General features: G+C 50.0%; 2 protein-coding genes across 13 annotated transcripts in view; one reads left to right on the top strand and one right to left on the bottom strand.

Moving 5' to 3' along the window:
• The window catches only part of scrib (scribble planar cell polarity protein), a 92,164-nt gene extending 88,301 nt beyond the window's left edge, over positions 1 to 3,863 (top strand). For all 8 annotated transcript variants that reach the window (XM_062979301.1, XM_062979303.1, XM_062979299.1 and 5 more), the window contains one exon: positions 2,779 to 3,863. In XM_062979301.1, the coding sequence (XP_062835371.1) occupies positions 2,779 to 2,927 (149 nt within the window). In that variant the 3' untranslated portion in view covers positions 2,928 to 3,863. The remainder of the gene's footprint in view (positions 1 to 2,778) is intronic.
• A 2,221-nt stretch (positions 3,864 to 6,084) lies between these two features.
• On the bottom strand, positions 6,085 to 23,925 carry iqank1 (IQ motif and ankyrin repeat containing 1). Of its 5 annotated transcripts, none has more exons than XM_062979311.1 (15): positions 23,730 to 23,925; positions 23,580 to 23,633; positions 16,685 to 16,818; positions 16,438 to 16,602; positions 15,044 to 15,235; positions 14,130 to 14,255; positions 13,878 to 14,017; positions 13,070 to 13,124; positions 12,741 to 12,833; positions 10,901 to 11,009; positions 10,132 to 10,228; positions 7,952 to 8,086; positions 6,666 to 6,794; positions 6,357 to 6,536; positions 6,085 to 6,260 (listed from the first exon to the last, which is right to left on the bottom strand). In XM_062979311.1, exons 1-14 carry the CDS (start codon positions 23,815 to 23,817, stop codon positions 6,365 to 6,367), a joined length of 1,689 nt encoding a protein of 562 aa, XP_062835381.1. In that variant the 5' UTR covers positions 23,818 to 23,925; the 3' UTR covers positions 6,085 to 6,260; positions 6,357 to 6,364. The 5 variants fall into 5 exon arrangements, with proteins under 5 accessions (XP_062835381.1, XP_062835383.1, XP_062835379.1 ...); XM_062979313.1 differs by having other exon boundaries at positions 6,085 to 6,257; XM_062979309.1 differs by having other exon boundaries at positions 6,369 to 6,536.
• Positions 23,926 to 25,775: the final 1,850 nt, after the last annotated feature.

The following is a 25,775-nucleotide window of genomic DNA, read 5'->3' as shown; positions in this document are numbered from 1 at the left end:
CCAAAACAAAAGCAGAATAAAACAATTACAACGAATATCAAAACAAAAACAATGATAACATCAATCAAATAAAATAAACAATTTAACATTTTAAATACAATAAAACACATAAAAACAGAAAAAATGGGTAATGATGCAACATCAATCACTAAAGATAAATGCAGTCGGGCATATAAAAACACAATAGCACATCTCTGAAGCAAGCCCATATCCTGTTGAAGATATTTCAGCCCCTTTTAGTATAGTGTGACCCTCAACTCAAAAATACACAGAAGTCAGTTGTGGCTTTAAGAAGAAAAGAAAATAGTTGATTCGCTTTACTTCAACAAAACAAAAGAAAGCAAATCAGAATAGTTGATCTCACCACAGTATAACAATAATCACTTTCTTCTCTGAGTCTTCTTTCTTCTACGACAGGAAACCAAAATAGTACACTGTTATTTATTTACAGTATTTATATTCCGCCCTTCTTTCTCAGGGCAGGTCACAACGCACATATACATGGCAAACATTCAATACCATTAGACATACAACATATATAGACAGACACAGAGGCCATTTAACATATTCCAGCTTCATGAGGGTATGCACGATTCCAGCCAGGGGAGCTGCCGCTTCCTCAACCACTGTGACACCGAATCCTTGATGGAGTACTTCCTCATTCTTCCACATACTGCTGGAGGTTTTGTGGTGTCATAAATTAGTTAAATTAGCCTCCCCACATAAAGCGGTACCCAAATTTCCTACTCAACAGATGCACCCATCTTTCGGGCTGCATAGGTCAACAGCAAACTAGACTATTAATGGTCGGGCACTCTCTGACCTGGGCTGGCCTTGAACTCATGACCTCTCAGCAGTGATTTATTGCAGCTAGCTACTAACCAGCTGCACCACAGCCCAGTCCCATTTCAGTTTCCATCTTCTTTGTTAAAAATAAGATTCCCCCTGAGTTGTAGTTTGGATAAGCAGTCTTTCTTGGCGTTGACTTTAGCTTTTGTTTCCAGCTTCCACACACCGCACATCAGCTCCCAGCAACAAAACAGCCGCCTCCCGTTTTGTGCTTTCAGCTCCCAATGAGCTACGGCCTCTAAAGAGAGCCAAGCTAAGCAAATGCAAAGCTTTGTTTTATGCAGTAAGCAGATAACACACCCAACTAAACCGTAACAGCTGCTTTACTGCTGTAATAGAATGGTCCAGATCCTTGCTATTACAGTAGAGTCTCACTTATCCAACACTCGCTTATCCAACGTTCTGGATTATCCAACACATTTTTGTAGTCAATGTTTTCAATATATCATGATATTTTGGTGCTAAATTCGTAAATACAGTAATTACTACATAGCATTACTGCGTATTGAACTACTTTTTCTGTAAAATTTGTTGTATAACATGATGTTTTGGTGCTTAATTTGTAAAATCATAACCTAATTTGATGTTTAATAGGCTTTTCCTTAATCTCTCCTTATTATCCAACATATTCGCTTATCCAACATTCCGGCGGCCCGTTTACGTTGGATAAGCGAGACTCTACTGTACTTACCAAAAAGCCTTTAGTAAACTGTTAGTAAAGGTAAAGGTTTCCACTGATGTTAAGTCCAGTCATGTCTGACTCTGGGGGGTTGGTGCTCATCTCCATTTCTAAGCCAAAGAGCCAGCGTTGTCCGTAGACACCTCCAAGGTCATGTGGCCACTGGCATGACTGCATGGAGAGCCGTTACCTTCCCGCAGGAGCAGTACCTATTGATCTACTCACATTGGCATGTTTTCAAACTGCTAGGTTGGCAGGAGCTGGAGCTAACAGCGGCCGCTCACGCCCCTCCCGGGGTTTGAACCTGGGACCTTTTGGTCTCCTGGGGCTCCTAAACAGCATAAATACATTGAACAATATGCAAAAAATAATAAATCACAGTAAGACAATAAAAGAAAAGTTAATACAGCAGTAAATCAATCAACCACCAAGTACAATTCAGCCGACTTCATTGGTGGGGGGGGGGGGGGGGACTGCAGCAGCAATATAAAATAACATCACTTAAAATACCAGAATAAAAGGGACCTAATAAAATTCAGGATAGAGTTATAGTGCCAACTGAGGCTGATCATCCAGTGACTGTCTCAACAAAGGCCAACCTAAACATCCATAATAATAATAATGTTATTCTTGTACCCGCCTCTATCACCCGGCTGGGACTCAGGGCGGCTTACAAATGCAAAAGGGTATGCATACAAAAACATCAAATACCGAAAATGCACAAATGAAAAATTAAAACATACGATTAAAATTAAACCATTAATAAGACAAAGTTAAAAACACATCAATAAAAACATAAGGATGGGCTGATCAAAGTGCACTAAGTGAGACTTGTAAACATGGAGGAAGTTAAAAGATCTATAAGAACATGGGGGAGAACCCAAAAATGAGTTGAACCCTGAGGCTATTAGAGAAATTACCCGTGCGGATGCAACCGATCAAGGATAACCATTTGTACAAGAATTTAACATTCAAGAGGGGGGGGGTATTTATTCAAAAGCCTGTGTGGACAGCCAAATTTTCAGACTTTTCCTAAAACTTACTTATTTAGGCGATTCCTCGTAGGCCGAGGATGATGGTCCTCCAGTTATAGGGTCTTGGGGGGGTGTCCGCAGGTGGCTGAAGAGACCGATTCTTGATCCTAAAAACTGTTAGTAGGGAGCGACACACCCCGCAGCATCTGTTGACCTCCAGAAAAGACTCTTCCATCTTGACCCCCCCCCCTCTCTCTCTCTCTCTCTCCCTTGCAGTGGGTCCGAAGGAGGAGGCCTTGACCGCCGCGCGCCCCCCTGCGGCGTCTCCTCGGGAGGAGGCCGGGCTCTTCGGGGGTCAGCGCGGCCTGGGACACGCTCCGCAGACGCAGCAGCGCAGCCTGGAGGCCCCCGCCGTCCCCACATAAGGGGCCAGCCCCTCCCTCCCTCTCAGGGGGGCTCCGAGGAAGACCACCCCCCGTGTGGGGCTCAGGCTCCGTGGGCAGCGTGGGCGAGGGCCAGCCAGGCCTCTGGACACTGGACAGCGCAAGCACACACCTGGGTGGGGGGAGTGTCTGACCTTTTCTCCCCCTCCAGGCCGTGGGGCAGTAGCAGCGTGTACATACTTTGGGGGCAGCCACAGAGGGCGAGGGTTGCCAAAGGGCGCCTTGACCCTCGCCTGCTTTCCTTCCGTGGGGCTCCTCTGGCGGCACGAGGGGGGGCCGGCCAATGGTGGGCCCAGCCGTGGTCTGCCAATGGCCATTGCCTTCTGCCCACTGGGCCGGTGGGGCGACCGGAAGGAGCGGGGGGCTAGCTGGGTAGAGCAGTCTTGAGCAGGACGGGGGGCGGTGGTCTAGATGGGTGTAGTGCGTGAGTGAGGGGCCGTGGGGCAGAGGGACAGGGGCCCCAGAGGACCCTCTCCTGGCCCCACGGCTTCCTTACCCCAAAATGGTAGTGAGTGACGGCTTCCCTTTGGGGGGGGGGGGAATAGATGGGTGCCCCTCCCCCTCGGTGGGCGGCCATTTTAGCAGGAGTTGTTGTTGTTGTGGGGGGTTTTAGGCGGGGGCTTCCTCCTCCGGCTGCGCGGGGGCCGCTTCTTCGCCGACGACGACTGACCGTTAGAGCTTCTTGATTTTAACCTGATTTTAGCGTTTGTTTTAATGAGCAATGGGGGGCGATCAGGCGGGGTGTGGGCGCTGGCTGACTAACTTATGACTTCCTGGGTGCTGGGCGGTGGCCCCGGGGCCCCTCTGCCCCCCCCTCCCAAGAGGGGCCCCGGCGGACACCCAGACTGTAACTAGCAACATTTGTACAACCAAAGAGATCTATTTTGTGGTTCAAGGACAATAAAAGTTTACTTTACATCCTGAGGCCCCTTTTCTTTCACGGCCCAGGAATCCTGCCTGGGAACGGGGCCGGCGTTGGCCCAAGGCCCTGCCCGTCTGCGGCCGTTCCGATTGCCCCGAATGGCAAAGGGCTGCCCACAGCCAAAGCCAACGCAGTGTGTCCAGGGAGGAGGCAACCTCTGGGACACAAAGAAGCACATGGTCACTTGCCCCTAAGCATCCGACCACTTCGACTGTATTGATCAGGTCTTCCACATTTGTTAAGATTAGATCAAGAGTTGCCGATCCCCTTGTTGCCTCTTCTACCTTCTGGACCATAAAATTGTCTTCAAGGCAAGTGAGGAATTTGTTGGACTTTGTACTCTTGGCCGAGTTTGTTTTCCAGCAGATATCAGGATAGTTGAAATCGCCCATGACTACTATATCTCTTCTTTGTGCCTGTTTGGTCAGCTGTTGATTAAGCCTTCTGTGAGGGCTATTCGACAATGGAACTCTCTCCCCCGGGCTGTGGTGGAGGCTCCTTCCTTGGAGGCTTTTAAGCAGAGGCTGGATGGCCATCTGTCGGGGGTGCTTTGAATGCAATTTCCTACTACTTGGCAGGGGGTTGGACTGGATGTCCCATGAGGTCTCTTCCAACATTACTATTCTATGACTCTAAGCGGCCCAGCAGACAATGCCAGCCCAGCATAAGGCCCATAAGGCACATGTGGCCAGGCTTTGTTTTGTGTCAGGAGAAACTGCAGGTTGCTTCTGGTATGAGAAAAGTGGCTGTCTGCAAGGATGTTGCCAAGGGGACATTGCTTAGATGTTTGGTTTTTTCCCATCCTGTGGGAGGCTTCCCTCATGTCCCTGCATGGAGAGCTGGAGCTCACTCACTCTCCCCGGATTTGAATTGCCGATCTATCAGTCAGCAGTCCTGCTGGCACAAGGGCTTAGCCCAGTGGTTCCCAAACTTATTTGGCCTGCCGCCCCCTTTCCAGAAAAAATATTACTCAGCGCCCCCTGGAAAGGCATGGCTCCTGCTCAAGAGGGCGGGGCTGAGCCTCTCCCCTAGTCCAAGATGCAGGTCTGGAAGGGGGGTGGAGCGAAAAATGGGCGGCCAGGACTGGGATGGGCGGAGTTACGAGCTCTGAGGCAGGGCTGAGCTTCTATCCCTGGCCTGCGGCGCCTGCCAGGACACGGGGCGGGGCTAGAGGAGGGGGCGGGGCCTCTTCCTAGTACATGACGGGGCTGAACCTCTATATCCCGCCCCCGTGTTCTAACAAGTGCCTCAGGGGAGGCCCCCTGTCTCGCGCTCTTTGGAAGAGGCCCCGCCCCCACCCCTAGCCCCGCCCTTTAGTCCTAAAAGGCCTCTCAGGAGAGGTATAGAGGCTCAGCCCTGTCTCGCGCTCTTGGGAAGAAGCCACGCCCACTCCTCTAGCTCCGCCCCTTGTGTGTCCTAACAGGCGCACCAGGTGCTCAGCCCTGTCTCGGGCACTTGGGAAGAGGCCCCGCCCCTCCCCGTGTCCTAATAGGTGCTATCACCGCCCCCCTGGATCGCTGCAGTGCCCACCAGGGGGCGGTGGCGCCCACTTTGGGAATCACTGGCTCAGCACATTGCGCCACTGGGGGCTCCTTGTGTCCAGGTGGATCCCATGCATGAGATGCCGGCCCTGGACTGACCCTTCTGGTCAGAGAATTGGAAAGACAGCCGCCCTGTTCGGCAACAGCACCCCCCCCCCCCAAACACACACACACACAACCCTCTCCCAATGAAGGGGGGGCACCAGCAAGCCTATTGCTCAGCCCCCCCCCCCCAAATTCCACCCCTTTAAAGGTGGAGCAAAATAAGGCCGAGCCACTTTGGAAAGTCGAGTCTGGCTGCAGAATAGCTGTTCTTTTTTCTCAGTGGTGCTGCTGGGCAACCTGTGCAGACCCTCTTTCCTGCTTCTTAGCGGGGGGTTGGACTAGATGGCCCATGAGGTCTCTTCCAACTCTACTATTTTATGATTCTGTGACCCTTCCCTTCCTTCTGTCCCTCCTTCCTTCCCTGGTCCTTCCTTCCTTCCTACTCTCCCCTTGCAAAGCACAGCCATCGGGAGCTGCTCAGAGGCTCCCTGCCCACGATGAGGAGCCTGTTCCTTCCACGGCACCTGGATCCGCACCACGGACTGGGGTGGAGGGGACTCTGCACCCCATGGCAAGGCCGTAGGGCGATGAGCAGCAGGGAATGTCTCAAAAGGGGGCGAGAGAGGAGGCGCCTGGTCCGGACACCTTTATTGACACCTTCCTTGGAAGAGGAAGGCACTTTGTGGGGTGTAAGAGAGTGGACCAAATAAAAGTCCTCCTGTGTGTGTACCGGGGGGCACATGGGGCTCTCAGTGGGGCAGGGGAGGCCACTGGGCGAAGGGGGCTCTTCTTCGGAGGCTCCTCCTGCTGGAAGAGAACAAAGCAGGAGGGGGTCATGGCGGTCCCCCCCCCCCGCGCACTCTTGGGACCCCCTGACCTGCCGTGCCCACCCCTCCGGCCCACCTGGGTGCCTACCGGCTCCGGGAGAGAAGCACCTCGATGGGGAGGAAGCGCTGGAGCAGCTCCGGGGGCGGAAGGCGCTGCTTGGTGACCAGGAAGAGCTTGAAGCGCCTCGTCCGGGCCGCCTGGAACTCGGTCTCGTCGTACTCGGGGCCGTCGGTCGGCCTCCGGAGGGAGAGGAACCTGCGACGGGCAGAGTGACCACTGGCCTGGATCTGGCTTCCCGAGTGCCCCCAGCCCCTCCTTCCTGGGATGATGTGGGTCCCACGCGGGCTTTGTGGGGGGCTGCCCTGGCCCGGCTCCGCGACCCACCTCTCGTTCTCCAGGATCTTCCGGCTGAGCACCACGTCGGCCAGGCCGCTCTCCAGCCGCTCCAGCTGCTTCGTCACCGTGTCGAACATGTTCACCTCCATCATGTCCAGCACAACGGGCTTCCCGTAGCTGGAGGCATCGGGCGAGAGTTTCCCGTCAGGAGGCAATTTTGTCATGAATACTTTTAAAGCAAAGGTTCATTCATTGCAATTTCCAGAGTGAGAGGGTATATCTGAACTTTTACACAACGAATGACATTAGACAGGCAGATTCTATATAACTACATCGGATTCACAGTTACATTGGCTAACAAATAAACTAAGGGGAGTTACATTTTTGCTCAGCACTCGCACACATGTACAAGCATTCATCCTCATGCATCATTTCTCTACAGTGCAGAACATGTGGGCGAAACGTCAGGAGAGAATACTTCTGGAACATGGCCACACAGCCCGAAAGACATACAACAACCCTGTGATCCCGGCCATGAAAGCCTTTGACAACGCCGTGAAGAACATCTCTTAGGTTGGACTGCTTCCTTGCAAATCTGCTCACGCAGTTCCTAAACTCCAAACTCCAAAATCCGTAAGAAAATGACTCCAAAACACACACTTTTCCCCTGAGAAAAAGAGGCAAGTGACCAAACCACGTTCCATTGCAGATCTGCTGCTCCCAAGGTACACAATCTCTTTTCCAGGCTCCTCTGGTCTGTCACACTTTTTGGATTGTCATAAGGTCTCTTATATAGCAATATTTCACTGATGTTATCCCAAAGTTGTAAATTAATGATAGAAGTTTTCCATCCTGACTCCATCTCAGTTTCCCAGCAGATGTTGACTCTTCTTGACTGGTGTCAGCAAACACAAGCCTTGTGTTGACTTCCTTCTTAACGTAAAGAACCTTGTAAACATTTCCTTAACTTAAAAGTGCCATTTTCTCTGATTAATGTAAACACGTTTTTCCCCAAACGTTCATCAAGTCAGCAATGTCAGCAGTTAACCATTTGTCACTGTTCTTATCAGCAGTGTTTAATTACAGTTCAGCAAGCAGGCAGTTAGTCATTGCAGGCCTTAATCTTACCATTGTGCCTTCAGCAAAATTTGGCCCCATCCATACACCTCTCATTCAGTTCATTCATACCCACACATATTAAATCCACATTCATCAACTCTGTGCATCATATTTTCATGACACATTGAGGGGGGCACCTGAATTCACCAGGGCTCAACCACCTGGGCAGCCCCCAGCCCCAAATCAGGCAGGTGCAGCGGGTGTCCTTCCCTCACCGGATCGAGCCCAGCAGGGCCAGTCGGAGGGTCTCCAGGGCCATGTCACTGGGGTTCACGGTGTTCAGGTAATTGGTGTCCCGATACCGCAAGAAAATGGCTGCCTGGCCGGAGGGGTCAATGACCAGTGGCCACCTGTGCAAAGGGAGGGATCAGAGAGGGTGAGGAAAAAGGGGCTGGGCTTTAGCCAGCAGGTTAAACCACCAGCTGCAGAAAATCTTGTCAATCTAAAGGTGACAGTTTGAAGCCTGCGTCAGGGTGAGCATCTGCCCTTTAACCCAGCTTTCGCCTACTTAGTGGTTCGAAAGTAAAATGTGAGTAGAAAAATAGGTACCACTTAAAAGCGGGGAGGCATTTTAAAGGAACCCATAACGAAATGCTAGAAAAATGCTGGCAATTTGATCAAAGGAGGAAGTATACGAACAAAGAATGCTCTTTGGCAGGGAGATGGAGTGACGGCAACCCCAAGGCCAGAACCAAGCAGAAGCCTCTAAGGTGCCGAAGATGGGAAAAGCCTATATATCTATACCTCTATCTATTGTCTGTCTTGTCAGTATATAAACTGCATTGAATATTTGCCGCATATGTATGCTCTGTGGTCCAAGCTGAGTCCTCTTCGGGATGAGAAGGGCAGAATATAAATACTGTAAATAAAATAATGAATAACGTCCCATTGACCAAACATTGCCGGATGCCCCACAAAATAATAACTCTATTTATATTCCGCCCTATCTTCCCAAGAGGACTCAGGGTGGATCACATTACACATACACAGCAAACATGCAATGCCATTTGGGCAAACAGGACAGAACTGTTGCACCCCTAGGCTGCAAAGACACCTCAAAACCACGCTGGAGCCCCAGACTATAAGCAATGCAAGTTGTTTATTGAAGAATATATGTAAGCCATAGCAAATCAAATTCAAAGTCAATGAAACAAGGTTTTAGTCCACCAGGTACAAGATACTTGAGAATCTTGAAGCAAGGGCCCATGAAAATCAAACATAAGAATAAACTTCAACAAGGTATCAGAATTAGTCCAAGGAACAGGATTTTTAACTGGAACAAGAGATCCAAACTGTAAAGCTTTCAGGAACAAGTACTTGATAATCTCCAAAATACTCAAGAGCAAGGACAAGAACTGGAACAAAACGCAAAATACAAGGCTTACATTAACTTGGCATGAAAGTCCACAGGTAACATGAAACAAGAGTTCATGAAGCATGAAACAAACCTCTCGATGAGCAAAGTTACCACCTCTGAAATCTCTCTCAGAAGCAGTTCCTCTCAAAGCTAGAATCAAGGCCTCTTTCTGTGGGAAGTTTGCTCAAAACCCTTTCTCATTAGTAACCACTTGCTCCTTCTGAAAACCTCCCTTTCTTGTCTCTGTTGACATATTGCTTTCTTTATGTCAACCTCATTACTTGTATCAAGTCTGGACTGCCCATCTGCCAAGGGATAACTAGACCTTGACTCTCCCAAGGAATGTGGTTCAACCTGCCTGCTTGGAACCATTGTCTGCCTGCTCCCAGAATCCTCAGGAACAGCAGCCTCATCTAACTCTGGCTGTATGGAATCATTTACCTCTGGCTGCATGGGAATCCTAGGCCCCAACCCAGATTCATCTGACAGGTCAGGTGCAGGTACACTCACAGGCTGAACAGGCTCAACCCAAGGCTCACCTGCCAGCTCAGGTGCAGGCTGGGATACAACAAGAAAGGCCAAAAGGAGGTATGTTGTCTCAAAACCAAGTTTTGATGCTTTGGAGGTTGAGTTCGGATTCAGTCACAGGGGGGTGGTGTTGCTCCATTCTCTATGATGAAGAGCCATCAGGACCTCCTTCTTCCACCTTCCTTTTGGTCATCATTTCTGGTCTTGTTCTTTGTGGTGTCGTAAAATACCCCCCTCGCTCATTAGCAATACCAAATTCTGTACACAGCTCTAAGCTACTTTCGAACTGCTTAGGTAAACAGTGAGCTGGGCTTAACAGTCGGGTGCTCACCCCGACCGGGCTTCAACCTGGACATCTTTCAGTTGGTAGATCTTATTACTACTGGCGATTTACCAGCTCTGCTACAGCCCAGGCCAAAAATCAGAGAAGGCCATCTGCCCAAGGCTAGCCAAGGTTGGAGGCCAGCAGAAGTTGCGAGATGAGACAGGACCCAGAGGCCCCCCACTCACCTCCCGTCTGCCTCTATTTTTCCTCCCACGTCTTTCAGAAGGACGTCGTCCAGCTCTTGCACCGAGCACTTCAGGCCGGGCAGTTCGGACGCTGCGCCTGGGAAGAAGTAGCAGGTGGGGTGGGCATGTGTTCCTGACCCCAGAATGGATTCCCCATCCTCATGAGGAATGGGCCAACTTGGACCCTCCAGGTGTTTTGGACTGCAACTCCCACCATTCCTCACAGCCTCAGGCCCTTTCCTTTCCCCCCGCAGCCGCCTAAGCGGCTGCGGGGGGAAAGGAAGGGGCCTGAGACTGTGAGGAATGGTGGGAGTTGCAGTCCAAAACACCTGGAGGTCCAAAGTTGGTCCATGCCTGGGTTAGAAAATTAGTTACCGTCTGTAATGAAATACGGATTTTTGGTTTACAGATGTTATGTTTAATTGTGTATTTGTTTTAAAAGGGTAAGTATTACAGTTATTACATCTCAGCACTCAGAGGCTGGTTGCCATGGAGAAGTAGGCAGAGCCAACTGCCATTTAACTGAAGAAGTGCAGAGTTTAAAAAAGAGAGTCAGTCTGTGCTCTGATGAGGCACAGGGAAGATTGGTCCTAGGTTGATGGGCCTAAAAATGTCCAAGGTCCCTCCTGGCTCACGGGTGAAGCAGAAAAGCTGCCCATCAGCCCCGCCAGACTCAGAATGTGCTTCCGCAGGTGATTCTCTGGCAATGGGGCAGAGACCCAAGCCCACCTGTGTAATGCCAGGCCCCCTCCCCATTGACGTGACCCACCGTCCTGCATCTGTTCCCGCAGCTTGAGCCGGGCCAGAGAGAGACGCTCCTCCGCTTCCTCCACCGTGCCCCGTAGACGCTCCACCACAGCTTCTGCTTCCGCGATTGCCTGCCCAGGGAAGGAAGGAAAGAAGGAGCTGGAAACCTCAACAGATGCCCATAGCCCCCCACCACTGACTCCCACCAGAAACAGAAGAGCAAAATGCTCCCCAGCTGCAGCCCAAGTTCTTGTACTCCGAACAATGAAGATGCATTGTAATTTTAGCCACTGTGTGTCTTGGCGTATTCTTTCCAGTCAAGTCTAACCCATAGCAACTCAGTTTGAGCAAAGAACCCTCACAATTTGTTTGGAATCCAAGAACTAACCGTTCTGCCCATGTCTATAAGGTTTAAACCAGGGGTCCCCAAACTTTTAAAACAGGGGGCCCGTTCACGGTTCTTCAGACTGTTGGAGGGCCAGACGATAGTTTTTTTTAAAAAAAAAACTATCAACAAATTCTTATGCACACTGCACAGATCTCATTTTGAAGTAAAAAAACAAAACAGGAACAAATACAGCCTCAATGTTAATAATAATAACAACAACAATAAAGAGGGTTGGAAGAGACCCCTTGGGCCAGTTAATCCAACCCCCTTCTGCCTTTGTGCCCCAAAAGCACTAGCAAAGCACTCCTTAATAATTAATTATTAATTAAATAATAATTAAAGTACTGTTATAAACAAGCAAAGCTTTGGAAGGTGTGCATGGGGTGAGGGAGGAGGTGGGAAAGGCATGTGTGGTGCAAGTGAGGAGGTGGGAAAGGGGCTGGGCTGTGGTGCAGGCTGATAAGCAGCTGCTGCAATAAATCACTCTGACCATGAGGTCATGAGTTCGAGGCCAGCCCATGGCGGGGTGAGCACCCGTCAATTAAAAAAAATAGCCCCTGCTCGTTGCTGACCTAGCAACCCAAAAGATAGTTGCATCTATCAAGTAGGAAATAAGGTACCACTTATAAAGTGGGGAGGCAAGATTAACTAATTTACGACATTGGAATGAGGAGGTGCCGTCAGAGTGGATGATGAAGCAGCTGCTCCCCCCAGTGGCCAGAATTGAACATCCCTTCAGGAGAAGGTTAAATGGCCTCTGCGTCTGTCTGTCTCTGTCTCGGTTTGATGTGTTTATGGGCATTGAATGTTTGCCCTATATGTATATATAATGTGATCCGCCCTAGGTCCCCTTCGGGGTGAGAAAGAAGGGCGGAATACAAATACTGTAAATAAAATAAATAAAAGGCACGCGCCTTTCTTTCCTCTCTTGCCCTTGCGCGCCTTCCTCTGCGGGGGTGGGAAAGGTGCGCACAGGCAAGGGAGGAGGGGAAGGTGCGTGCCTGTCGCTCCTTCGTGCTGTATGCGCCTTCCTCGGTGGAGGAGGAGGAGGCAGCCGCCGCCGCGGGGGCTGCATAAATGGTTTTGATGGGCCGCATGTGGCCCGTGGGCAGTAGTTTTGGGACCCCTGGTCTAAACTATGACATCATAAATCCCTCATTGGCCCTGGCGCCTTTCCCACAAGCCAGAGGCCATCTCCTCCCAGTTTGGTGCAATTGACTTTTATGGCCGGTGCACATGCCCTTTCAGGATCCTGTCCTGCCTTTTGCCAAAGGCCATGTGTCCTCCCTCAAGGCTGCTGGATGGCATGAGTGATGCGGTAGAACAGACAGGCTGGAAGTGTCCCTGCAGCCCGTGCTCCCGTCGGAGACGGAAGGGACCCTGGGGCCACCCCACCCACCCCTCCGGAAGGGACCCTGGGGCCACCCCACCCACCCCTTTCCGCCACCAGAAAGGAGCCGCAGCAAGCGCTCACTCGGAGGGTGATCTCCGCGTTGCCCATCTGCTTCCGCTGGCACTTGTCGTGCTCCGTGATGCGCCGGTTCATCTCGCAGTAGGCTTGTTGCAGCTGCGGGGGGGGGGGGGGGTCAGACGGACACCGGATTGTAGTCAGTTGAAGGGGGATGCAAGGGGGGCTCACCCCACAAAAGCTGCCTGAGGGGTGGAGGGCAAGGGGCACCGGGACAGGCTGAGGGGGTCGGGCAGGTCAAGGGACAGAGGAAAGGCGCTCTGGGGTCATGTCCCCCTTCCAGCAGGAGCCCCAATGGAGGGCCCACCCCGCAACCCCCGCTCCCCCGTGCCCACCTCCTTGCTGCTTCGCTCGTGCTCTTTGGCCAGGGCCTCCACCTCCTCCGTCATCCTGGGGGGGGGGGAGGAGAGGGAAGAGCGGGGTCACGGAGTCCCTCCAAGGACACCCCCTCCCCTTCCTCCCCTTCCTCCCCTTCCTCCCCTTCCTCCCCTTCCTCCCCTCCCTCACAACTTGGGGCATGTCACTGCTTCTCTGCTCTTCTGCACTCAGACACGTATGGCTTCCGTTGCCCCCGAGGCACTAGCAAGAGAGCCCCCCGTGAAAGCAGTTTCTGCAGATTATAAAACTTCATCCATGCGATTCAAGGTCCCAAGATGGATCCCATGGCCAAGTGGGGCCTAATGGAGCTCTGCCTCAGGTCAAAGGATTGACTGGGTTGAAGAATAGGAATATCTGATTCTCTGGCTTTGGATCTATGCACAATAGTCATCTAATGTTTACATACGTTGTTTTAATGTTGTTTTAAATGGTTGTTTAATTGCTTTTAATTGTTGTTGTTTGAGCGTGGAATAATGCCAGCCATGTAAGCCACCCTGAGTCCCCTTCGGGGTGAGAAGGGCAGGATAGAAATGTCGTCAATAAATAAGTAAATAAAGGGCAGTAGGGTCAACCTGTGGTCCCCTCCTCTTTGGGCGCACGGGCCTCTCCCATCGGACCCTCGTGGGAGGTGAAGTCCAAGGCGTGTGCAAGGGAGGGGTCTGCAGTGAATGTGGGGGGGGGGGCTCTGGCCGCCCTTTCTGGCGTGGGCTGCGTGCGAGGAGGACCCGTGGTCAGCGCTGCTCTCAGAGGCTGAGCCGGACTTACCGGCGCGTCTCCGCTTCCTTCTGCCGCTGGTCCTGCTGGGCCCTGCGCTGCCGCTCCGCCTCCATCTTCTGAAGCATGGAGTCCGTCAGGTGGAGGTCCCACGAGGCCAGGACGGCCACTAAGCCATCCAGAGAGGCCACCTGGGCAGAGAGGAGGGAGCCCAGGGTTTCAGGGAGGGGCAAGCCCTCTCCACAAGCACAAAGCAGGGGAAGACCCCCCCCCACAAAGGCCTCCATGGAGGTTGTCGCGTACCTGTTCAGGAGTGTTGCCGTCGTCGGCGTAGAGCCGGGGGTCTGCCCCATGCTGCAGGAGCAGCTCCACGGCCGCCAGGTGCCCCCCAAAGGCCGCCCGGTAGAGAGGGGTCCGGTTGAAGGCGCCCTGCAGGCCAACGGGGTCAAAGGTCAGAGTGAACAGGGAGGGGAGGGGGCTTGAGGCAGCATTCACCCCAAAGGCAGGAGGAGTGCCTCCAACCTGGCCCTCACAGGGTTCCTCTTGTTGGAAAAATGTCATCCTGTACTGCTTAAGTCTCTATGGTTAGATAGGAAGCCTAGAAAAGTTAGGGACACCTTCCCCAGTTCCATGCATGCTTTGATTAGGCTTCACTATTGTTTCCTCCCTCATGTCCTGTTTAGGTCAACCCCACCCTTTGATGCTTTAGAAATGTGATCTCTCCTAGGGCTTTGACGTAACTTCCCCAATTTGCCTTTTGGAATGTTTATGGCCCTAGAGAAGAAGCGACCCACGAGGCTTGGTCGCCATTCCATCTTCCTATTTTGTTCCAGAGAGGATGCATTTTGCCCCCTCTTCTAGTCAAGATGTAGCTATCTAGAGCTTTGTTATTTTGATCCGTCTATGTGTATTAGAACAGGATAGATTAGCTAGTTAGCTCCAAACCTTTTCTATCTATCAATGGATTTCTTTTTACCTCAATAAATGCTTTTAAACTTTAAACCTAACTTTGCATTCCTTTGCCTTCCTGAAGATAAAGAGGCCTTCCGAAACTCACACTGTGCGTAAGTCTCACTGCTGCATTTTTCTCTGCTGTTTTAATGGGAATTTACCTCATAAAGAGGGTGATTAGAGCTTAACAGCTTGTCAGTTCCCAACACCTCTCCTTCTGCAGCCTCAAGGCAGGCTGCACCCGCCCCGCGCCCCTCCCCGCTCACCCGGCTGTTGGGGTCGGCCCCGTTCTCGATCAGCATCCGGATGGCTTCGGGGTGCCCCCCGCCCGCGGCCTCAGAGAGCGGGGTGTTGCCGTTGGCGTCGGTGCAGTCCACCATCTCCAGGTGGTGCCGGAGGCGCAGCGCCCGCCCGGCCTCGTCGGACCCCACGCCGTGCTGGGTGTCCAGCTGGGCCACCTGGGAGGGGGGGCAAGGAGTGAGTGATGGGAAGACTAACACTCACATGCCCATTGACACGGCTCTCTTGTCTCCATTCTAGAAAAGGCAGTCCTGCTGTTGTTCAGGTTATGAATGGGAGGCGCTCCCCTTTTCTCCCCACTTCCTGTGACTTCGTGTTACTTCTGCTCTTTGTGGTTCTTCGCCTTTAGTCCCATAAGTCATCATTCCAGCGATGTAGCTTGCATCCCACGTGGCCTGATCTTTGTTCAGCCTTCGCTCAAGCTAAATCTATCCTTTACCATTGATCTTTTTGATGATCTCCAATGAAGTTAAGCTGTTCCCGTGGGATCCCTTTTACACAAGTTTTTGTGAGTAAACTATTTTATTTACATCAACCACTTGATGTGGAGTCTTTTGTTTTCTGGCGTAATGAATGCATATCCTTTTGCGTGTTTTCAAGGGAGTGCTGTGATCAATCCCTGAGTTAGCTTTTGACTCTGCCTGCATCTTATTTGCAAAGCAAGCCATTCTGTATTCTTTTATGCCTCTGCTCACCCGTTGTGTTTTGACTCTGCTAATGTTGTGCTAAAAAGGAAGGTGAAACTTTCTCCAAATGGATTGGTTTGTCTCTGGTCAAATGGCGGAGCCCTTCCACATATCTAGCACTTACATATCTAACAAGGAGGAAGAAATGGTTGCTGGAAAATGGTGGCCATGGTGACCCCAAGGGGGAGGCCCTACCGCTGCTAAGCCCCAAAGAAGTTGGCGATGCTGCCCTGGAGGATGAGAAGCCCTGTCCCAGGTCTGTCTCCAACAGAGTAGCCCCGAGGTAGTTTTCGGGATTAGGCGACCGGAATTTTGGCACCCCTCCCGAATTTTGCCCCCCTCCAACAAATTGTGGAAAAATACGGGTGGTGGTTGTGGTGGCAGCTCCCTAGAGAGCCACCCGTCCATGCGATCCAGCCACCCATCCATGCGGTCAATTGGAAGGCCTGCGCATGCGCCTAGGCGGGCCGGGACTCCCGGAGTCTCCGGCACACACGGGGCGCCTTGACAGCGCCCCCAGTAACAATGGACCACAGGCGACCGCCTAATTGGCCTCACCGGTGGACCGCCTCTGGTATCCGGCCACAAGTGGCTCTCTTCCCACCCAGCAGGGGAGGCCCCCCCAGTCCCAACATTCCTGCCTAGTATTGTGGGTGGGGGTCCTGCTTGCCCACCTCCTTGAGGACGGCCTTCATCTCCTCCAGGTCCCCCTCGAAGGCGGCCTCCAGCATCCTCTTCCTCCGGCGCTGGGCCTCCTGCCGCTGCCGCTTCTCCTCCTCCTCCTTCCGCCGCTCCCGCTCCGCCTCCGCCTGCTCCCGCTTCACCAGGGCCACAAAGGCCTGCAAAGGAGAGTGGTTGGGGGCAAAGAGCCTTCTGAGGGGCCACAGGTGGTCCCCTTCCTCCACAGAGACCCCCCCTTACCTCTCTCTGCAGGCGCTCCATCTGCTCGTTGTACTCCTCCCGCGCCTGCAGACGCCTCTTTCTCTCCCGGCGGGCCAGGATCCGGCGGAAGCCACACTGCAGGGTGATTGCGGCCCGGGCTTCGCGGCTGAGTTCTGTGGGAGACGGGAACGCCAACAAAAGAAGCCCGGGTCGGGTTAAGCCTCCGACCATTAAAAAAAAATAGCCCCAGCTTGCTGTTGACCTAGCAGCCCCGAAAGACAGTTGCATCTGTCAAGTAGGGGAAATTTAGGTACGCTTTATGCGGGAGGCTAATTTAACTAATCTACAACACCATAAAACTGCTCACGAGGAAAAGAATGAGGAAGAACAGCCACCAATGGACAGTGAAGCAACAGCTCCCCCTGTGGCCAGAATCGTGAAGCTGGAAAGATGTTAAATGCCTCTGTGTCTGTCTAAAACTGAATGTTGTTTGTCTGTTGGCATTGAATGTTTGCCATATATGTGTTCATTGTAATCTGCCCTGAGTCCCCTTCGGGGTGAGAAAGAAGGGCGGAATATAAATACTGTAAATAAAATAAAATAAAAAACTTGGGCCCTCCAGGTTTTTTGGACTTCAGCTCTCACAATTCCTAACAGCCGGTAGGCTGTTAGGAATTGTGAGAGCTGAAGTCCAAAAAACCTGGAGGGTCCAAGTTGGTCCATGTCTGGACGAATTGCCCCCCGTGTCACGAAAATATGATGCGCAGATTTGATAAATGTGGATTTGATATGTGTGGGTATGAATGAACTATATGGAATGAATGAATGAATGAATGAATGAATGAATGAGAGATAACAATTTTGGAGACACCATTCAAAAATATTAAGGCCTGCAATGACTAACTACCTGCTTACTGAACTGTAGTTAAAAGTTGCTGAACTGTGACAAACGATTAACTGTTTATATCTGTCAACATATGCTGACTTGATTAACTTTTGGGGGGAAACAATGTGTTTACATTAATCAGAGACCATGGCTCTTTTAAGGAAATGTTTACAAGATTCCTTATGTTAAGAGGGAAATCAACGCAGAGCTGCTTTTGTTTGCTAACACCAATCAAGAAGAGTCAACATCTGCCAGGAAACGGAGTTGGATTCAACATGTTCCAGGATGGAAGACGTCTATCGTTAATTTACAGCTTTTTGGGACATCATCAGAAAAATATTGCTATGTAATAAATAATGAATATGGACAAATTAACATACTTACTATCAAACACTCAAGGAAAATCAAGAAAACAAACAAATTGGGAATTAATTACAAATTATCTAAAAAACGAAAAATGTAAGATAATAATTTGAAAAATGGTTCAGAGAAGAGTGAACGAACAAAGGATCGTCCCAGACTATGTAATAAAGAGAAAGTAAGCAAACAAGGGAAATAAAGGTGCATTGTGCATAAAAAGAATAATTCTCAAAGCACCACACAATAGAAGGAAGTCGATTTTAATGTGATTGTATTGTATTGTATTGTATTGTACTGTAGGGTTTATGTATTAATGTTAAGTCGGTAGGGATAATTTAGCATTTTTTTTGTTTTTGTTTTTTTGTTTGTTTGTTTTTCTCCCTTTCTTTCCTTCCTCTTTTGTTTCTTCTTTAGACATACGCACTCACATACACAATCACATATGTATATATCTATTATGAATTTGTTTATCTATTTATTTATCTATTTATGAATTTGTTACCCATAATGTGCATCGTACACTTTGCTTATCCACTATTGCAACCTCATTGTTTTTAACCTGATGTTTTAATTCTGCGTTGTGTTTTTTAACTTATTGTGTATATTTTTTATTGGTTTTTGTTTTTGTCCTGATGTTTTATATTTTATCATTGTTTGTATTTTGATTTTGCTGTGAGCCACCCCGAGTCCCCTTCGAGGGAGATGGAGGTGGGATACAAATAAACTTATTATTATTATTATTATTATTATTATTATTATTATTATTATTATTATCTATATATATATATAAAAGAGTGATGGCATCAGGGCAGCGGACAAAACAACAAAACTACAGGCCCCCCAACCTCGAAATTTGACAACACAACCCATCATCCACGGCTCTAGGTTGATACAACAAAAAGAAAAGAAAAATAAAGTCCTAATTAGAGGGAGAGGAATAATTGTTTTTATCCAATTGCTGCCAGTTAGAGGGCTAAGCTCCGCCCACTTGGTCTCCTAGCAACACACTCAGCCCAAGGGACAGGCACAAGAGTTTGGAGAGACCCCTAAGGGCCATCCAGCCCATCCCTTTCTACTTTGCAGCAGGACACAATCCAAGCATTCACAACACATGGACAACATATAAATACTATACAATACTACACAGGGACATAGACCCCCTCTACCCTCACCACTTTCACAGTACACAAACAACCAAATGTATACTCAACATAAAGACAACCATACAACAGACGTTCAATACCACCACTACCTCAACAAGTTCTCACCAACACCACCAGACAACGCCACAGCAACGTGTGGCCAGGCATAGCTAGTTATTATATATATTCTTATATTATCGTTCTATATTTTTTTTGCACAGTGGTATGTACATATGTGTGTTTATCACGTATGTTACATGTTCTTTCAATAAAATTTTAAATATATAAAAAAAGAAAAATATTGCTATATAAGAGAGCTTATTACAATCCAAAGATTGTGACAGACAGCAGAGCTGTTCACCTGCCTCTCTGCTCCGTGGGAAGGACAGGGAGGGTGTATCGGGAGTGTCAGAAAGTGGAATTCTAAGCACGGGGGCCTCCTTGTCTCAAGGGAAGAGAAAGAAGTGTCTTTTGGAGTCATTTTACGTTGCAGGGGTTTCTGCTGTAGAGGAAACAGGGATTCTGATCCTTGGCATTGCTCTCAAGGAAAGGATGCTTTTTGGCGTTTTAGATGTTTTAGAAGCTTTGGTGCGTTGGCAGATTTGCAAGGAAGCAACCTGGCCTCACAGGTGTTCTTCATGGAGGAAGAAAGGAGAAATAGTGATGTATGCGTAAAGATGAATGAATGTTTACATTTGTGTGGATGCTGAGTAAAAAATGTAACTAACTCCCCCTTTGTTTGTTACCTAATGTAACTGTAAGTTTGTGGAAATCAATCAACCAAGGTATCCTTCTGGGTCGGGTCTTGGGGGCACGGCTCTGTAGGCTGTGGCGCAGGCGGGAGAGCAAGCCAGTGCAGTTGACTGCAATGAATCACTCTGACCAGGAGGTCATGAGTTCGAGGCCGCTCGGAGCCTATGTTTGTTTGTCTTTGTTCTATATTGAAAGGCATTGAGTGTTTGCCTATATGTGTAATGTGATCCGCCCTGAGTCCCCTTCGGGGTGAGAAGGACGGAATATAAATAAATGCTGTAAATAAATAAATAAATAAATAAATAGTGGCTCCGCTCCTTCCTGGAGGGCCGTTCCCAGATGGTGAAGCTGGATGACACCTGCTCGGACCCCTGGCCATTGACCTGTGGGGTCCCGCAAGGCTCTATTCTTTCTCCCATGCTTTTTAGCATCTACATGAAACTGCTGGGAGAGCTCTTCCGGGGTTTTGGAGTTGGGTGCCATCTCTATGCAGATGACACTCAACTCTACTACTCTTTTCCACCTTGCTCCAAGGAAGCTCCCCAGATCCTGGACCTGTGCCTGGCTGCTGTGACAGACTGGATGAGGGCCAACAAGCTGAAGCTTAACGCTGACAAGACGGAGGTCCTCCAGGTCAGTCAACTGGCTGATTGGGGTATAGGGTGGCCACCTGTGTTTGACGGGGTCGCACTCCCCCTGAGGACACAGGTCCAGTCTGGGGGTCTCCCTGGACTCAGTGCTGACGCTTGGTGCTCAGGTGTCAATGGTGGCTGGGCAGGTCTTTGCACGGTTAAAACTTGTGCGCCAGCTGCAACCGTACCTCGAGAAGTCAGATCTGGCCATGGTGGTCCAGGCCTTAGTTACATCTAGAATGGACTACTGTAATGCACTCTACATGGGTCTGCCTTTGAAGACGTCTGGAAACTGCAATTAGTGCAAAGGCGGCCAGATTACTAACTGGAGATGGTGATAGGTGTTGGGAGTCACCCTGGACAACTCAAGTCTAGATGTAGTCAGATAGTTGATAGGATTAGATTGAGGAATCCTTTCCCTGTTTCCAAAGCATGCCCAGATAGGCTCTCCTGTGTTTCCCCTCTTTCTATCCTGTTTACGTCACATCCCTTACTTTGATGTTAGCAGAAATGTCAATCTCCAGGGACACTAACTTCTCATTGGTCAGAATGTCTTTTATGGCCCCAATAAACTGGACCATGAGGTTGGAACCATTTTGGTTCTCTTTTCTCCCTTTGTTCTTCTAGCTAACAAGCAGCATCTTGCTGTCTCTCCTGGCAAGATGTAACTATTTAGATGTTTGTTATTTTTCCTTTCTTAATTTTCCTTAGAAACCAGTCTAGAGTAGACTAGACAGCTCCCAAGCCTTTCTATCTACAATGGAGTTCTTTTTACCTGAATAAATGTTTTTAAACTTTTACTGAGACTCTCCAATCAATTGCCATCCTAACAGAAAAAGGCTTCTCTTTGCTCACCGCGTGTAAGTCTATCTGCTGTTTTGAAAGTCTGCTTTTGCTCCTCTGCTACATTTTGGTGGAATCTCCCCCAGAGAGGGTTAAATTGAGTCTAACTGCTCAGAGATGACCACAACAATAGGGAGCACACCAGGCCCCTATTAAAGCAGCTCCACTGGCTGCCAATGAGTTTCCAGGCCCAATTCAAGGCGCAGGTTATTATCTATAAAGCCCTCTAGTAGGTTGTTGTGTGTTTTCCAGGCTGTATTGCCATACAGCCTGGAAAACATACAACAACCCTGTGATTCCGGCCTTGAAAGTTTTCAACAGCACAAAGCACTATACTCTTTGGGCCCAAACTATCTTCGAAACCACATCTCCTGATGAACTGACAAGACTCCGAGATGGGCAGGGGAGGTCCCACATCCGTCTCAAGCATGGGGTGGGAACGAGAGAGAAAGAGAGAGGGGGGGGCTTCTTGGTGGTGGCCCCCTGGCTTTGGAATGCCCTTCCCAGGGAGACCAGGCTCGCTCCCACCCTCCAAGACCTGGCTTTTCTGACAAGCCTCCGGTCATGTTTAGACTCTCTTATAATATATATGAGGACCGTTAGGCTCTTTTTAGCACTGAGGTTGAATCCTAGTTTTTTATCTACAGCTATTACTGTAGGGGCCCCTGGTGGCGCAGTATGTTAAAGCGCTGGGCTGCTGAACTTGAGGACCAAAAGGTCCCAGATTCAAATCCTGGGAGCGGAGTCAGCACCCGCTGTTAGCCCCAGCTTCTGCCAACCTAGTAGTTCGAAAACATGCCAATGTGAGTAGATGAATAGGTACTGCTCCGGCAGGAAGGTAACGGCGCTCTATGCAGTCATGCCAGTGGCCACATGACTTCGGAGGTGTCTACGGACAATGCCGGCTCTTCAGCTTAGAAATGGAGATGAACACCAACCCCCAGAGTCAGACATGACTGGACTTAACATCAGGTGAAACCTTTACTTTTACCTTTACCTTACCGGGGGACTGGGAATTTATGTTGTTGTGTTGATTGTTTATTGCCTATGTTTTGTTTTACACTTGTTGTATTTTCTAGGTCACACCTTGAGTGTTGGAGCCCTCGATGGTGTAGTGGATTAAAGCCTTGTGACTTGAAGGTTGGGCTGCTGATCTGCAAGCTGCCAGGTTCAAATCCCACCTGGGGAGAGTGCAGATGAGCTCCCTCTCTCAGCTCCAGCTCCATGCAGGGACATGAGAGAAGCCTCCCAACAAGGATGATAAAAACATCAAAAACATCCGGGCAATGTCCCCTGGGCAACGTCCTTGCAGACAGCCAATTCTCTCACACCAGAAGCGACTTGCAGTTTCTCAAGTCGCTCCTGACATGAAAAAAAAAAAACCTTGAGTGTTTTGTGAGCTTCCCTCAAGTCCCTCCTGGAGATGGTGGTGGAATATAAATAAAGTGTTTAAAATTATTATTATTTTAACATTATTATTATTATTATTATTATTATTACTAGCTGTGCCCGACCTCATGTTGCTGTGGCCTAGTCCTAAGTGGGGTTTTCCTCGTGGCATTCAAGGTGGCCTAGAGAGGATTCCCTTAGGTATGACGTAGCCAGGCTTCGAAACTGTGAGGCTATTCAATTGTACTTAAATTGGGTAAAAATGGAGTCCCCTAAGTATGAAGCAGCCAGGCTTTGAAGCTGCAAGGTCACTCCTTGGAAGGTGATAACTATTGTGGCCAAATATGGTGTGATTTGGCCCTGTGGTTTTGTTGTTAACTTGGTCCTAATTATGCACATTACATTTATATATAGAGAGAGAAATATTATTATTATTATTATTATTATTATTATTATTATTATTATTATTACTAGCTGTGCCCGACCTCATGTTGCTGTGGCCTAGTCCTAAGTGGGGTTTTCCTCGTGGCATTCAAGGTGGCCTAGAGAGGATTCCCTTAGGTATGACGTAGCCAGGCTTCGAAACTGAGAGGCTATTCAATTGTACTTAAATTGGGTAAAAATGGAGTCCCCTCAGTATGAAGCAGCCAGGCTTTGAAGCTGCAAGGTCACTCCTTGGAAGGTGATAACTATTGTGGCCAAATATGGTGTGATTTGGCCCTGTGGCTTTGTTGTTAACTTGGTCCTAATTATGCACATTACATTTATATATAGAGAGAGAGATATTATTATGTTTATTATTATTATTATTATTATTATTATTATTATTATTATTATTGTTATGATGTCTGTGTGTCCAATGTTATCCTTTGCGTAAAGTTCCGACGGACCCTCCCCCTGGACATTGCAATAGAGAGAAACCTGCCTACCTGGGGGGGCTTGGGGGCTGTCGGGGGCCTCCCTGCCCTCCTCCTTGGGCTGACCTGCCAAAGAAGCAGGAAGGGGTCTGTCTGTCTGTCTGTCTGTCTGTCTCTCTTCCTCCTCGCCCCGCCCCTCGCCCCCCCGCCCCCCCGGCTCACCTGCCTTGGGGGGCTTCCCCGCGGGGGGGCCGGCCTTGGCTCCCTTCCGGGCGGGGGGCCTCCCCTGGCCCCTCCCCCGCCCGCTCATCTCCCCTCCCTCCCCTTTTGGGGGCGGGGCCTCTGCAGCCCCCCCGAGGCAGGCAGGTGGGCGAGGGGCGGGGCCGGGAGAGAGAGAGAGAGACCCTTCCCCGCAGAGCCTTGAAGTCGCCTGGCAACGCGCCGCCCGAGAGGGAAATCAGGGGGCGGGGCCTCGGGCGCGGGGGGCGGGGCCTTCTCCCACTCCTCCCCCTTCTCGAGGGGGCGGGGCCACAGCCCTGCTGCAACGCCCGGCGTGCCTCTGAGCGCGTGCAGAGCTCAAGGCAGAGCCGCACTTGGGGAGGGTCGGGAGGGCTTGGAGGGCATCGTCCACGCTTGTCCTTGGTGGGGTTTATTTATTTATTTATTTATTTATTTGCATCATTTTTAACCCCCCCCCCCCCGCCCTTCTTACCCGGAGGGACTCAGGGCGGCTTACAACAGTCTGCAAATCACATTGCCCAAAATACATTCAATAAAACAACGACATATCAATAAACAATAAAACAGTGCCACATCAATTAAAACTCAAATTAGACTCTATTAAACCATGAATTATAAAATTTAAAATGTATGTACAGTTAAATTCGTCCACTAACTCTGTTGTTCAGAATGTTCTCTGGATGCAGGTGAACTACAACTCCCATCCGGGCGGGTCAGTCCCCAAACCCCTCCAGGTTATTCTGTAGGTCATGGGGTGCAAAGTGAATTCTATTTCAATACGTAGATTTTTTTTTGGTGCCCCTGGTGGCGCAGTGTGTTAAAGCGCTGAGCTGCTGAACTTGCGGACCAAAAGGTCCTAGGTTCAAACCCCGGGAATGAGCACCCGCTGTTAGCCCCAGCTCCTGCCAACCTAGAAGTTCAAAAACATGCAAATGTGAGTAGATCAATAGGTACCGCTCCGACGGGAAAGTAACGGCACTCCATGCAGTCCTGCCAGTGGCCACATGACCTTGGAGGTGTCTACGGACAACGCCGGCTCTTCAGATTAGAAATGGAGATGAGCACCAACCCCCAGAGTGTGAGTAGATTAATAGGTACCGCTCTGGCGGGAAGGTAACGGCGCTCCATGCAGTCATGCCTATGACCACATGACCTTGGGGGTGTCTACGGACAACGCCGGCTCTTTGGCTTAGAAATGGAGATGAGCACCAACCCCCAGAGTGTGAGTAGATCAATAGGTACTGCTCCGGCGGGAAGGTAACGGCGCTCCATGCAGTCATGCCTATGGCCACATGACCTTGGAGGTGTCTACGGACAACGCCGGCTCTTCGGCTGAGAAATGGAGATGAGCACCAACCCCCAGAGTGTGAGTGGATCAATAGGTACTGCTCTGGCGGGAAGGTAACGGCGCTCCATGCAGTCATGCCAGTGGCCACATGACCTTGGAGGTGTCTACGGACAACGCCGGCTCTTCGGCTGAGAAATGGAGATGAGCACCAACCCCCAAAGTGTGAGTAGATCAATAGGTACTGCTCTGGCGGGAAGGTAACGGCGCTCCATGCAGTCATGCCTATGGCCACATGACCTTGGAGGTGTCTACGGACAACGCCGGCTCTTCGGCTGAGAAATGGAGATGAGCACCAACCCCCAAAGTGTGAGTAGATCAATAGGTACTGCTCTGGCGGGAAGGTAACGGCGCTCCATGCAGTCATGCCTATGGCCACATGACCTTGGAGGTGTCTACGGACAACGCCGGCTCTTGGGCTTAGAAATGGAGATGAGCACCAACCCCCAGAGTGTGAGTAGATCAATAGGTACCGCTCCGGCGGGAAGGTAACGGCGCTCCATGCAGTCATGCCTATGGCCACATGACCTTGGAGGTGTCTACGGACAACGCCGGCTCTTCGGCTAAGAAATGGAGATGAGCCCCAACCCCCAGAGTCATTGGACACGACTGGACTTAACGTCAGGGGGAAACATTATCTTTATCTACGTATATTTTATAGATTTCACAACTGTACAGTTTCT

This window comes from Anolis carolinensis, chromosome 4 (assembly GCF_035594765.1).
Source record: "Anolis carolinensis isolate JA03-04 chromosome 4, rAnoCar3.1.pri, whole genome shotgun sequence".
Lineage (NCBI taxonomy): Eukaryota > Metazoa > Chordata > Lepidosauria > Squamata > Dactyloidae > Anolis > Anolis carolinensis.
This window is presented reverse-complemented; position numbering and strand designations above follow the sequence as displayed.